This window comes from Dama dama, chromosome 9, assembly GCF_033118175.1.
Source record: "Dama dama isolate Ldn47 chromosome 9, ASM3311817v1, whole genome shotgun sequence".
In the NCBI taxonomy this organism is placed as follows: domain Eukaryota; kingdom Metazoa; phylum Chordata; class Mammalia; order Artiodactyla; family Cervidae; genus Dama; species Dama dama.
The window spans coordinates 61,137,220-61,152,257 of record NC_083689.1 but is presented as its reverse complement, the minus strand read 5'-3'; the positions used below and the strand labels follow the sequence as shown (position 1 = coordinate 61,152,257).

The following is a 15,038-nucleotide window of genomic DNA, read 5'->3' as shown; positions in this document are numbered from 1 at the left end:
ATGTGACTGTCTGTGTTGTGTCCTAACTTGCCTTTTTACTACCTATATAATATCACACAATTCATAGTTCTTTTCTGAGATTCTTTTTCTTTTTCTGTAATACTTATAATGTTGTGGATTAAACAAGAAAATGAGTATCATTTAGCATAGTGCCTGGGTTATACCAAGGACCTGAAAATATTAGCTCTTGTTCTATCTAAGCACGGGACTTACTAGGTGGCACAGTGGTAAAGAGCCCACCTGTCAATGCAGAAAGCGTGAGAGACGCAGGTTCAATCCCTGAGTCAGGAAGATCCCCTGGAAGAGGGCATGGCAATCCACTCCAGTATTCTTGCCTGGAGGATCTCATGGACAGAGGAGATTGGCGGGCTACAGTCCATGTGGTCACAAAGAGTTGGACACAACTGACGAGACTTAGAACAGCACACCTGCATATTTGGGTACACGTGTGGTTCCTTTCATCCCAATGAGTCTGTTGATGATACTGACATTCTTCTGACATCCCATGCACAGGGATTGGGTGTCATCTTCAACCTCCCCTTCTCTCTCTCACTGCTTCTCAGCAATCAGCACTGTGGGGACTCTTCACACATCACAGATCAGCTGGAGAGAGGTGTAGTGGTTTCAGTCCATAAGAAACTCCAGGCTCAAATACGTCTTGACCATGTCACCTATCTAGCTCTGTGACTTTGAGTGAGAAGCTTGACCTCCTATCACCTCAATTCTCTCATCTATAAATAAGGAACAATAAATATGAATATCTCATGGTCCTGTTTTAAGTCTGAAATGGAAGGATGCATGTAAAACACTGCATTGTAAAGCACTTTAAAAGTGAAAGTGTTAGTCAGTCAGCTGTGTCCAACTCTTTGCGACCCTATGGACTTTAGCCCTCCAGGCTCCTCTGTCCATGGGATTCTCCAGGCAAGAATACTCGAGTGGGTTGCTGTTCTCTTCTCCAGGGGATCTACCTGACCAAAGGATTGAACCTGAGTCTCCTGCATTGCAGGCAGACTCCTTACCGTTGGCACATACTAAATGCTCAATAAAGAGAAGGCATTGCATGATGATGAAGAAAATGATGATGGGAAAGAACTTTTCCCATCTTCCCCATCTTTCCTTTCTTTGCATAGGAAAGAAAAAGGCACTTCTATTCTTCCATCCTAATCCAAACTTCATCTCTTTGTATCTGAACATTGATAATGGATCCATATCTGGACCTCTAACCTCTAGTTACTTTACTTCATTCTGCCTTACATATAATGACAAGATTAATCTTTTTTTTTAATTGTATCATGCCTCTTCTCTTAAAAATATTTCTCAGATTCTTAATAAGTTTTTAACAAAATGCAAAATCAGTATCTAGGCCGTCAAGACATCATGATTCACCATCCCTTTGCATTCATTTGTTCCCCAGAATAAACCTTCCAGACCAGATATTGTAGTCTGCAATTTATTCCTTCACTTGTCCTACCTTTCTGCCTTTTCTTAATCCCTCCTATTCCTCCTTCATGTTCCAGCCGCATCATAAAGCCTTTTCTTCTGGTGAAGTCATTTATTTAAGCAGAAATATTTATTCAGAGTCTATTTTGTGCCTGGCACCACTGTACTCAGCACTGAGATTCAACAAGGAGCCAGACAGACATAGTCCTTGCCCCCGTGCTGCTGTCCCTTTTATTCTCCTGCGCCTGTGTGTGTGTGTGTGTGTGTGCACGTGTTTATTCCTTTGGCACGTGGCATATGCAGCCTTGCTTGACAGATACATATTGTACTGTCTTCATTGTTAATATAATAGCTTGCACATGGTTATGGTTCAAGAAATAGTTGCTGATCTGTGTTTACAGTGATTTACCTATAGCATATGGCTACACATTGGGGCTAGATTGACTAATTTCCATTAGCCAACTTCACTGTCTTGCTTCCAAGATCTTACCAATTTTAAAAATGTAGTTAGATATTGACCTCAGGAACAGAACTCAAAATAGGAATCTAAATGATAAAAAAAACAATCATTTCTCTATTCTGTAGTTTATTATACTATTGATACATGATACCATATTATAACATAGGGAAGATATTATAACAGAACTGTACTGTATATCTCAAATTTATTATATTCAAACTTTACATGCTTTTACTCAAGTAATATTAGTCTGAATAAATCTTAATACAGAAATTGTCCTGTCTCTTTTTAAATAGCAGGTTATTCATTTCTTATCCTATATACAGAAATTTCTGCTCATGTTTGATACTTTGCACAGGTGCTTTTATGATAGTTTTTTTTAAATTTGTGGCCTTTGAGAGCAGTCACCAAGGAAACGATAGCATAAGGTATAAATAGGCTTGCTCTCAGTTATAAATACACTTTCTCTGAAGCTCACTCCCTCTAGTGATCTGGGTATTTTTCTTTAATTTTGCATACCAGTTTTTTTTTTTTTTTAATACTGTACAGATGAAGCAAGTGCCTACTTTAGGCAGAAGTTTCTCTGTTTGACCTTGAAAACTCAGTGATTTCCTGCTGGCTTGATATTTCTCCCCCACGTCCAGTGATATTGGTACTCCTCATTCTACAGTAGCTGTAAAACACTTTCAATCCAGAAAGAAAGAACACTGCATATAAGAGTGTATGGCATTGAGTAACTTACTTTGCTGAACTCATCCTTCAAAGTCCTCTAAATCCAGTCACAGTAGTACAATGCAAGATAACTTACTCAGTGCTGAATGATATTAAACTTGATTTTATTTGAATATGATGAATAGCAGCAAGGATCATGAAATCTCAGAGCATGGCTTAAATGAAAACTTACTTAACTTTATTGTTTACTTAACTGTTACACCAAACTTTTACTTTTGCCTGAAATCAAAACAGTCATTCAGGCACTTTCACAAAGCAAAAGAAATTTTCCATAAGAACTCCTATTATAAATCATCTTTGTTGAAATTGTGAAATGTGTTCCTCATTCTCAGTGTTTTCCTTGGATCTGGGCCAGTGTTAATTAAACTGAACTTCGTGGTGGTCCTCGTGACAGGTACTGTGAGGCAGTTTTACCCTCATGTGGGCTCAGTCACCTGAAGAATAACTATGCTGTAAATGAGTCATGGCTATCCCCTGCTAAATGTTCTTTCAGTGTCTGTGTTGACCCCTGTAGTCCATTCCATTCTCAATTGCCAAAGGACTATTTGTTGCTCAATCGCTCAGTCGTATCTGACTCTTTGCAACCCCATGGACTGCAAGCATGCGAGACTTCCCTGTCCTCTATCTCTCAGAGTTTTCTCAAACTCATGTCCATTGAGTCGATGATGCCATCCAACCATCTCATCCTCTGTCGCTAAAACCAAAATGTGATGTCACTCACTTGTATGAAACTCTGGTGACTACACATTACTGTGGGAATGAAGTCCAAACCCTTTGACATAATCTATACTGTTTTCTACCAACTGTTCCCTGTCTACCTCTCTAAGTTCATCTTTGAAGTTTTCCCATATTTTTCACCAAGATCTTGCCTATGTTTTTCTCCAGGGCATCGTTTATATTCTTTATTTACCCCTGGACCTTCCTACTCAGTACTCCCTCTACCTAGAACATGCTTTTTTTGTACTCTCTTAGCTAGCTGACTCTTTCTCATCTTACAGACCTCTGTTACTTTTCCTAAGTCTTTCCTGATTCCCATCTCTTATCTTGTGTGCAGTTATCAGTTCAGGTGCTCAGTTGTGTCTGACTCTTTGCGACCCCATGAATTGCAGCATGCCAGGCCTCCCTGTCCATCACAAACTCCCGGAGTTTACTCAAACTCATGTCCATCGAGTCGGTGATGCCATCCAGTCATCTCATCCTCTGTCGTCCCCTTCTCCTCCTGCCCCCAATCCCTCCCAGCATCAGGGTCTTTTCCGGTGAGTCAGCTCTTCACGTCAGATGGCCAAAGTATTGGAGTTTCAGCTTCAGCATCAGTCCTTCCATTGAACACCCAGGACTGATCTCCTTTAGGATGGACTACTGGTTGGATCTCGAAAGAGTCTTCTCCAACACCACAGTTCAAAAGCATCAATTCTTCAGTGCTCAACCTTCTTCACAGTCCAACTCTCACATCTATACATGACCACTGGAAAAAGTGCAGTTATCAGACTGCATGAAATTGCTGATTCCTCCTCTGGGAAGAACAGGAACCCTGTCTCTCTTGCTTAGCAGACACTCCCCCCCTGGATGTTTCATAAATACTTATGAATTGATGAATCATTAAATTAAAGGAAGAGTGATGAATGCTCTAAGAAGTGTCTTTAATGTACAAATGGAAACCCAGATGAGGGAGTAATTTATTCCACCCAGGGAATGGTGCAGAGGTGTGAGGGAAAGTGATATGTGATGATACTGGATCTGACCCCTAAAAGATGAGTAGGATGGAGTTCACCAGAGAGTTGAGGAGGAGAAAGGAAGCCAAACAAGGAACTGCATTAGCAGAGTTTGCAGAATAGATTAGTTCTGGAAGGATCCTCCTACCTGCTTTGCTGTTAAATTTAGACATCACTTCTACCAAGCTTTCCTGAACCCCCCTGAAAGAGATTAGACATCTCTTGTATGTGTGCTGAGAATGATTTTACTGCATTTCAGGAGGTATATTTCTAATATGAAGATTTAAACCTGAGATCTAAAAAATAAATGCATCAGGAACAATAGATTTTTGGTTCTATTACATTCTTTCATATGAAAAATTTATGTGTTGACTAAATAATTTGTAGTAATAAAATAATTGCTATTATTATAAGTGCTAAAGAGGGTAAATTGGCGGAAAAACAGGAGAGAGAAAAACTAACACAAAGAACCATACAAGCCTGACACCTTGCAGTCCTAAAGATGCTTAACTGATACTATGTTGAATGTTAGCATTTCAGATTCATTTTCTTCTAACAGATGTATAAAGGGTTAAAATATTTTGACCCCATAGCGACACCACCACATTCCTTTTATAAAAGAAACTAGAACTCCAAGTTTGGAATAACTTATAGTAGTCCCCTTCTTTTAAAAAAACTGTTTATTTTATATTGGGCATAGCCAATAAACAATGTTGTGACAGTTTTCAGGTGGAGAGCAAAGGGACTCAGCCATTCATATACCTCCTCCCATCCAGGCTGCCACGTACCAACATTGAGCAGAGTTTGCCTGTGCTGTACAGTCGGTCCTTGTTGATTACCCATTTTAAATATAGCAGTTCCCCTCCTTTATATTAAATTTCTGTGCTAGACTCATGAGTGCACAGTTCATGAATGTATTTTCCTGCATAAACAAGGGCTTAACATGTCTCTGCAGGTCACTGGGAATAAAATAAGTAAGTTTAACTCATCCGTTTTAAATACTTATGACATTTAATTCTGAAACATCATCTTTGGAAAAGAAGTGGGGGAAGGGCATAGCCAAACCAGCAAGGCTTTGGTGCAGTAGATGTATCAAAATGTTAATCATGGAGAAGTGTTGCATACACATGAACTCTAGTTAATTTTATATTACAGTTGCTTTTCAAATCATAACTCAGAGGCAACAGCCTTATTGGAAACTCTTAAGATTAATAACAACCTTATTCAGTTTATAGCTTAGGGCAGAACCATCTGCAAAGCCAAGACTCCTGGGAATACTGACCTTGCCAGTGCAAATCTTATTTTGCCAAAAGCATAAGCATGAATTGCTTTAGTCTTTTCAGGGATCTCTGTGCCTTTCCTGGTCTGTCTTTTTTAGCACAAAGGAATGATAAATTGTTTCTTCTTCCCTTAAAATCTAAGCTGGCTTTTCCTGGGTAGTTCAGTCCTGGAAAAAAATGATAACAATGATAATAATTTTTAATCATTTTACACACTTTAGTTCATTTACTCTTTGCAAGAGCTCAGTGAGGTAGATATATTTGTTTCCTCATTTTACAGTAACAGAAGTTCGGAGAGTTTAATTTCTCAAGTATAGACATCTAGGAAGTGTGACTCAAAACCAGTTTGTGTGATTTCAGATCCCAAGCTCCTAACCACTACATCCCACAATTCTATTTTGTTAGTGCCCACTGATATTTTCATGCCTTTGCCATCTCTTGAGCCTCCTCACAACCAGAGCAGAAGAATCCAGCCCTTTCTTCAAGTACGTATTATAATAGCTAAGAGGCTTTGGAGATTGACAGATGTGTGTTTGAGTTGCAGCTTTGCCATTTCATTAGGTGTGTAAATTTTTTCAAGTTAAATAACTTCTCTAAGCCTCAGTTTTCTTACCTATAAAAAAGTAATAAGAATAAATATCTGAAGAGGTTGACTGGGATAAATTCCTGTACCTAAGATGAGTGTACCTAAGCACAGTGCCTGGCCCAGAGTCAGAACTCAGTAAATTAGGCAGCAGTATTCAACATCAGCATCATTCTTGTCTGCTCACCTTCATCATCAGGCTCAGCTCACCTTCTCTGTTGTCTTCATGCTTTTGAAGTCTGCTCTAAGCTGCTCCCGTAGCATTTACCAACTGTATCATTCACTGCTTTCTAGAATTTGTTTCCTCTCGATAGATGTTTGCCTCCCCATACCATCCAGAAGCCACTGGCAGGTGGGAATGAATGATCCTTGCAATTGTTTGCATCTATGAAAAACCAAGAACAGTGCTCAATAAATAGTGGCCATGCTTTCTTGACCACATTTCTGATAAAGAATTATGTGGTATTTTAGGATGTGAGAGACAATAGAAAATGTAGTTGGACATCATATTGGGATTTCTAGGATATTTTTATTTTCTTGGACAGACTGTGTCACCAGGATTATAACCAAAGAGAAATAGCACAGATTCAACATATTTAAGTATTGATGAACTGATTTAATATCAATAAATGTTTCCAATTTCTTGATTTTAATCTTGAAATGTGTGTTTTTAAAAACAATGATGCTCCAAATAGAGATTTTTAAAAATCCATTTTTATTGAAATATAGTTGATTTACAATGTTGTGTTAATTTCTGTTGTACAGAGGGATTCAGTTATACATCATTTTCCATTATGGTTTATCACAGGATATTGAATATATTTCCCTGTGCTACAAAGTGGGTCCTTGTCATTTATCCATTTTATATATAATAGCTTGCTTATGGTAATTCCAAACTCTCAATCCATCTCTCCCTACACCTCCCCTTGGCAATCACAAATCTGTTCCCTATGTCTGTGAGTCTGTTTTTGTCATATTTTAGATTTGACATACAAGTGATATCATATTGGTATTTGCCTTTCTCTTTCTGACTTACTCTACTTGTGATAATCTCTAGGTCCATCCATGTTGCTGTAAATGGCATTGTTTCATTATTTTTATGGCTGAGTAGTATTCCATTGCGTATATGTACTACATCTGTCCTAATCAGCTGAATGGGCATTTTAAAATCTGGACATCTTGTTATAAAAAATAGATATTGAGGTTCCCTAAACTCTAAAAAACATAAAAAGGCTAAAGCTGTGAGCAGATGATCCCAAGATTATTTCAAATGCTGCGTCCCACTTTTACTCTTCAGAAGTGGTACCTGAGGAAAAACCATGGGGAGGAAAGAAAAAGTTTCATCTACTTATGTTATTGTCACTCTCCCCCTCTCTGTGGTTTCTTTCTCAGGGGTTTTGTACCAATGCCTAAATAAGTCTGTAGAGGACCAAGAATAAGAATGGCTTTTTAATATTTGAGGCCTTCCATAAGTGTGGCACTTAAATTATCATTATTTTTAATATCCCCTGTCATTTTTATTCAAATTAAGCATCTTGAGAAAAGCACCTATTGGCTATTTTGTTTCCACCACCTTAACCAATAGTTGAAATTGAAAACACCCAATAAATGTTACCTCTCATGCATCATGAGCTGTGTGAGAGCATCTTTTACATTCTTTCATGTAATTGTCAAACAATCCAATGCCATAGTTCTACATATTCCTGCACCTCTCGCCCCCATTTTGGAGATGAGGGATATTGAGAACCAGAGAACTAATGATTTATCCAAGATCCATATCTACTACACAGGTGAAATTTAAAATTAAGTCTGTCTGACTCCATAGTCCATAACTCTTAACCAGGAGTTCTCAAAGATTCCTGTGCATCAGAATCACCCAGCAACTACTATATCAGAATCTCCAGAGTGGAGTTCCAATCACTAAAGTTCTCCAATAGATTTTAATAAAACCAGACCAAAAATTTGGGAAGCTTTACTCTCAAACACTACACTGTATTTCCTCCTCAATAAATGTCTATGGAGTGAGTGAATGAATGAATGAATGATGGCCATAACTCTTCCATTGACAATATATTCCTTCATTAAGGTTTGCTCTCAAGCAGTGATCCTTATTTTAAAATGCAACTGCTCATAGGAGCCTGTCTCTAAATTTTCCGATATCTTTATCTGAAACTTGGTTACAAGGAAACTTAGCCTTGGTGGCTATGGGAGGTACCTGATTAATGACAGGGTAGGACCAGAGTATAAGCTAAAATTTTCACCTTTGATATCTCACAATGATACCTGGGGCCAGCATTGCCATCAGCAGCTAAAAGCTGGAAACCTAGGGCTCATTTAAAATGCCTTCAAATGGTTTGAAGTGGAGAAGCCATCTCCCCCTCCTTCATGATCAGATCGGCCCATCATTGAACAATACTTCTGTCCCTCCTCCAGATCTTCTGTTGCATCAGATGTTATCAATGGCAGAGGCTCTGAGGGTGGTCCAGAAACATTCCACGCGTCTGCAGGGATGTCTTCAATCTCTCCGTTGTGCTCTGGAGCACACTCCTTTGAGAGGCTGTGTCTCTCTGCATGTGGCAGCCTCTCTGGAAGGTTGACCTCAAACTGCTTAAGCAAAGGCAGCACAAGTGCCCATCAACTGACAGAGGAATAAATAAAATCTAGTTTTAGTTATGCAATGGAATGTTATTCAGCAATAAGAAGAAATAAAATATTGATACAGGCTATATTATGGATGAATCTTTTAAAGTAGAAGAAGCCAGTTACTAAAAAAAAAAAAAACCCACATATTTTATGATTCTGCTTACACAAATATCCAGAATAGACAAATCTATAGAGACAAAAAGTAGGTTAATGACTGCCTGGGCTGGGAGAGTTTGGTGGGAATGGGAAATGACTACTAACAAGTATGGGCTTTCTCTTTGGCATGATGAAAAGTACTAAAATCAACTATGGTACTGGTTTTGCAGTCTTGTGAATATGCTAAAAAACAGATGAGTTTTATGATATGTGAATTATATCTCAATAAAACTGTCCAAAAAGGGGAAGGGGGAGCACAAAGCAACAGAAACATTTTAGTGAAATTACGTATGAGAATCACAAGACTTCCAGGCACTCATCACAACTGGAAAAGACTTTGGAAAATTGCCCTCCAGTAGAGGGTTATATAGGGCCATACTTATATGAACAGCAATTTACATTAAGGTAGATGTCTATAAGTTGATCCCATCCTCAACTTCCTATGACGTTTTTTTCTCTCCTGAACATGTCTAATTTATTAATCCTATTCTTTTATCCAGCTCTTATGGGACTTAAGTTCACAATAATTTCCAGACTAAAAATGTATTAAGTCAGGCACATATTTTATATTTTGGGGAAAGAATTGAAAATTAAAATGTAAAATATGGCTGTTGCTTCTCACATTTTTGCTGCAAGCAATGACAGAGACCTGGTTCTCGTTATTTACAACAGGAGAGAAGAATGTAATGTATAAAGGTAGGATGTGATTCCATCAAAGTCTCCAGTGTCAGAGTTGCCACTTCCTTTTTCATCCCCTTGGCCGTGGCCCCGTTTAGAACTGCATTATCTGTCGCCTGGACCATTGAAGCAAACTCACTGATTTCCTGCTTCCAGTCTCTCTCCTTCCTTAGTAACTCATTCTCCATCACACTGCCAGAGTTACCTTTCTAAAATGCAAACATGAGGCAGGGTAGTCCAGGGTATACACCTTGGGTCTCAGTTTCAAACTGCCTGGATTTGAATCTCAGCCCCACTGGCAATCCACTCAGTCATCCTAGGCAAGTTACTTAATCTTTCTGTAAATAGTTTTATTCCCCCCACCTCCATCTTTAGTGTGCATTAGAATTGAGCAGTACTTTAAGTGCTGAATTCAATGATGGGCTTATAGCAATTGGTCAGTGTAAGTTATTATTATTATTACACTTATATTCACATACTGCCATGTTTCTCCATTTCTATGTAATGAAATCGTTTTAAATTAAATTTAATCATCGATTATGCAAGAGCCTGTACAATCTAACCCTGGAGTTTTTTCTCCTAGTTTTACAACCTTCTCTACATACATCAATTGTGTGACTCCAAAGTTTCTCTCAAGCTTCTGCCTCTGTCGTTTGAGTATGTTATTGTTGTTGTTTAGTCACTTAGTCATGTCCAATTCTTTGCGACCCTGTGGGCTGTAGCCTGCCAGGCTCCTCTATCCATGGAGCTTTCTAGGCAAGAATACTGGAGTGGGTTGTCATTTTCTCCTCCAGGGTATCTTCCTGACCCAGGAATTGAACCCACATCTCCTGAGTTTCCTGCATTGTCAGGTGGATTCTTTACAACTGAGCCACCTGGTAGCCCCCATTTGAGTATCTCCAATTGGAACAGCCCATTCTTGGCTCAGGGAATCTGGAGTGGTGATCGTCTGGCTTCCAAAAGTTGGGACATCTACTGGGCTGAGGCGTAGTTGAAGAGGGCTAGCTCGAAAGAGAAGAGAGTCCCAGGCCCACACAATATACATGCACTTCAACACATACCATGGAGTCAACCACGGTGGAAAGTATTGGAAGATTCATCACAGTGATGTCTGCAGGTAGCACAATGATGAGAGGAAATTAAGGATCACTGAGGTCAGAATTCTTGAGGTTATGTTGGAAAGGTTAACAGAGTATGGTTTCATTCAGGTACAAGGGAGAGACCCCTCCAACTGATGATGCTAAACAAACTAACCGATAAATCTCAGTCACTTTAAGCTTCAAGACAAGACATGTTTGTGGGACATACCTGTCTTTCACTTACCCTTTTAACCTACATAGAGCCATTTTGAGATGGCTCATTCCTTTTAAAGTTGATATATACCTCCGCAGCCCTTTTAGGCTTCCTTAGCTTTGCTCACCCTTTGGTAGATAGTCCCATTATTAAATTCTCAGTTGATCAGGATTACGTTTTTCTGCTGCAACTCTAACTGATGAAGCCAATCAGCTGTGAGCTCCTCCAGGGCTATATGATATATCTCTGAGCCCTCAGCACTGTTTACTATAGCAGGTAAATTGTAGATGCTAATAAAGGTTTGTTTGCATGGGGGAAAAATGAGAAAATGAAAAGCCTATTCTTCATTCAAGACAACAATATGGCTAGGAAGCTTTTCCCAAATGGCTTTTTCCTCTGTGTTGTGACAACACTATAAAGGTCTGATAGAAGTTGACTATAAAGTGAGTCATATTTTATAGGTAAAAGAAACCAGACTTCCTAGCAGACTGGATAAGGTAAATAGGGGATAAAAAAAAGAAAGGATGACTTCTAAGCTAAGATCTGAAACAACTGGACATGTGATCATGCCATTTATTGATATGAGAAAACTTGGGGAGGATAAGGTTTTTGAGGGACTAGTTCAAAAAGGGCATCTGTATTTGTTGGGTTAGGTTTGAAATACCAATAGGATATCTGGGTGGATTTGGTAGAAGGAGTTGAGTATATAAGTCTGGGGTTTGGGAGATGGTCAGGGCTATGAATATAACACAGGGGGTCATAAAACCTATAGATGGGGCCAGTAGAGAAAACCTGGACAAAGCCTTGGGGACCAGCAACATCTAGAGAACAAACTAGAGGAGATACTGTTAACTGTATATATGTGAGTTTTCTCACCCAAAACCTGCTTGGAGTTAAATACTATCTTACTTATCTTTGTGCCTAGTGGTATTTGTCATACAAATTTTCAATAAATTCTTGTTGAATTCATTTCAATTCTAGAAGCAACGAATTGTAACCACTTAGAAGTCTCTCAGCCATACACTTTAATTATTTTGCAACATTTGCAAAATAAGTATGAAGGACCACTCCAACATCTAGCCTAGGGTACAATATGGTGGACAGTTCCATGACTGCTGGCAACAGACTGATCTAACTTCCTAACTTTTCCCTATCCCCTTTCCCTAGAGACAATCTCTAAAGGGCATAACCCCAGTGGTCATGGGTGGATGGCAGAAAGCCCAGGATCCCAGCATGGTCCCCAAGGCTGAATACCAGGGAATCTCGATAGAGCAGCAGCTACTGGAACATATGGATCATCAGTAGGAATTACCCTTAGTTCTGGACTGAAGCACCTAGAGATACAAAATGCTCAATTTTCTGAAAGGTTGCATGGGAAACTCTCTAGTATCTTCTTTATCTAGCCGTGCTTTTTACACTGACTTTAACAGTTTAGGATTTATATTTTTCTTACCTCCTTGTTCCTATGACACATTTAAAGATTTGTAAATCAAGACACATCATTTTTTTTTTTTTCTTTCTTCTCACTGCTGTTCTGGTTGGGTCTACATCATCCTTCACCTTGGAAGTTTAGTGGCCCATCTGGTCTCCCTTCCTCATTCTCTCGCTGCTATGCCACCAGAACAACCACACCAAAGCACTGCTCTGTTAGGGCACCTACCAGCCAAGAGCTTCAATAGCTTCCTTGTTACCTACTAGGGGAAAAAAAAAGATTCCAGCTATTTAACTTAGTATTTGTGAAAGGAAGTCCCCTATGTGATGATTTATGGTTTCCTCATAGACAGACTTGACTTTAAGAAAATCCAATATATAAAAAGACCTAGAATTATGCAATAGATAAACTGTGAGACATGGAGATTTACTATAGTTGGTTAATTGAGTCACTCATTTATTTAGTCAGTATAGACTATTGACTAATTAGACTATAAACTATAGACTTCTTTTTTTTTAATTTAATTTTTAATTTGTTGGTTGCCAGGACTTAATTGCAACATGCAGAATTGTCAACCTTTGTTGTGGGATGCTAGCTCTTCATGTGGTATGTGGGATCTAGTTCCTTGACCAAGGATCAAACCCGGGACCCCCGTATTGGGAACAAGGGGTCTTAGCCACTGGACCATCAGGGAATCCCTATAGGCTTCTATATGTTATGCTCAGTACAATATGTTGAAATTGAAAATGTTAGTTTTCCAAGGCAAAAGCAACAAACCTTTATCCCTACCTATATATCTTCATCATCATCACCATCACAAGGCTTACAGACTCACGGAGGTGACCACACTTAAAAAACAGGGACCTGTGTTTACCTGGGGTGGGGTCAGCTGGGGGGCTTCCAGGAGGAACTGACTTGCCAGCTAAGACCTGACGGAGTCATGAAGGTTGGTCAGACTAAACTGTCTGTGTGGCAGTGTGTGAGGCTGAGGACCGTGTGAGGAGGCAGGGCAAAGGATGGGGGGAAATGAAAAGTCCTTATGGGAAGAGAGAAAGAATCTTTACGCCCAGAATATAAGTGAGTGATGTGGAGGAAGTAAGCCTAGGAGAATGGGCAGATTCAGGTGTAAAGAGCACTCTGAGATGTGAAAGATACACTCGTATACGGACTCATAGGTCTTTGAAAGATTTTAAGTGGGACACTGACGTGATCAGACTAGCCCATTGGGAAGACAGCCCTAAATTCATGTACCAAGTGGTTGGGAGCCCTTAGGAGGGGGCTCTCGCAGGCAACTCAGGCTGAGTGCCTGACGGGTACGCGGCCCAGGTCTCGGTCGTGGCGGTAACCACTGTCTCTGCCTCCCCCAGGGCTTCCAGGGCAGTGGCTGAGGAGACCTTCCCGAGGGGCAACACGCAGTAGCTGCTGAGCCGTGGCACCCAGGAGAAGCCGCAGGAACATGGCAGCCCCTGCTTGAGAGGAATTCAACACCAACAGACTCCATTCAGAAAGGAATAATGTCCAAGAAAGGGCGAAATAAGGGCGAGAAGCCCGAGGCGCTCATTGTCGCCCTTCAAGCTGCCAACGAAGACCTCAGGACCAAGCTCACAGACATCCAGATAGAGCTGCATCAGGAGAAGTCCAAGGTGAGTGCGGCTTCCTGCGGCCCGCCTGCCGCCCTGCCTCAGTGGGCTCTTGTCTGCCAGTTGCCAGAGGGGGCACCAACCCCTGGACATGGGGAGATTCCCTGTGTGTGGCAGAAGGGATGTGAGCACACAAAATTGAAAACCCTGCTCATGAGCTCTGCCTGCCCAGGAAGCCAGATGTAAAAATTCAGACCACACTCCCCATCGCCACCACCTCTGGATAAATGAATAAGCGTGTGGCCTGGATCAGGTCCCACCCTTGCCTTCTGCAGTTATTCCCCATGAGGCATTTAGAGAAATCTTTGTAAAGCATGTCCATTGTGTCATTCCACTGCTCAGAACCCTCCAAGGCTGCCCGTCTCTCTCAGTCATAGAAATTTGCCCATCACATCAGGACCTCCCCGCTCCAGCTCTCCATCATCTGACTCATCTCCTACCACTGCTGTCCCCAGATCACTCTGCTCCAGCCTCTTCGCTGGACCAGGGGACACACGCCCATCACATTTGGGCCTTTGCCCTTGTTCTTCCCCAGCCAGCAGCATGCTCCTTCCACACCTCCTGCAAGTGTCAGCTCTAGTCAAGCATCTGACTACAATCTCCAAAACAGAGCACTTCCTGGGTCCACACACTCCCTAAGGCTTGCCTTTTCCTGGTTCATCTCAGCGCGCAGTTTTTGTATTTATATATTGACTACTTGTTTAATGCTTCTCTCTCCCCAGTCAAGTGTAATCACTGTGACAGCAGTCTCACTTACCTATCAGTGGAGCTTAAATAAATGTCCAGGACTGAAAAGCTCAACGTATATTTGTTGAATGAGTAGATGAATGACTGAAAGGTGATTTCTATCCTTATACTTTACTATTATCCTGTAGAGCTGGGGGGAGGTTTAAATTAGACACTTACATAAAGGAGTGATAAGGGGTATATGAGAAAATTCATGTCAGATGCTCAGAGAGCTGCTTGGCACATAGTAAATTCTGAAAAGA

At 40.4% G+C, this 15,038-nt stretch overlaps 1 protein-coding gene across 3 annotated transcripts in view; it reads left to right on the top strand.

Annotated features, from left to right (window-relative positions):
* Positions 1-15,038, top strand: part of JAKMIP2 (janus kinase and microtubule interacting protein 2) — a 188,569-nt gene that overhangs the window by 111,036 nt on the left and 62,495 nt on the right. For all 3 annotated transcript variants that reach the window (XM_061151667.1, XM_061151665.1, XM_061151666.1), the window contains exon 2: positions 13,777-14,052. In XM_061151667.1, coding sequence (XP_061007650.1) covers positions 13,924-14,052 — 129 coding nt within the window. In that variant the 5' untranslated portion in view covers positions 13,777-13,923. The remainder of the gene's footprint in view (positions 1-13,776; positions 14,053-15,038) is intronic.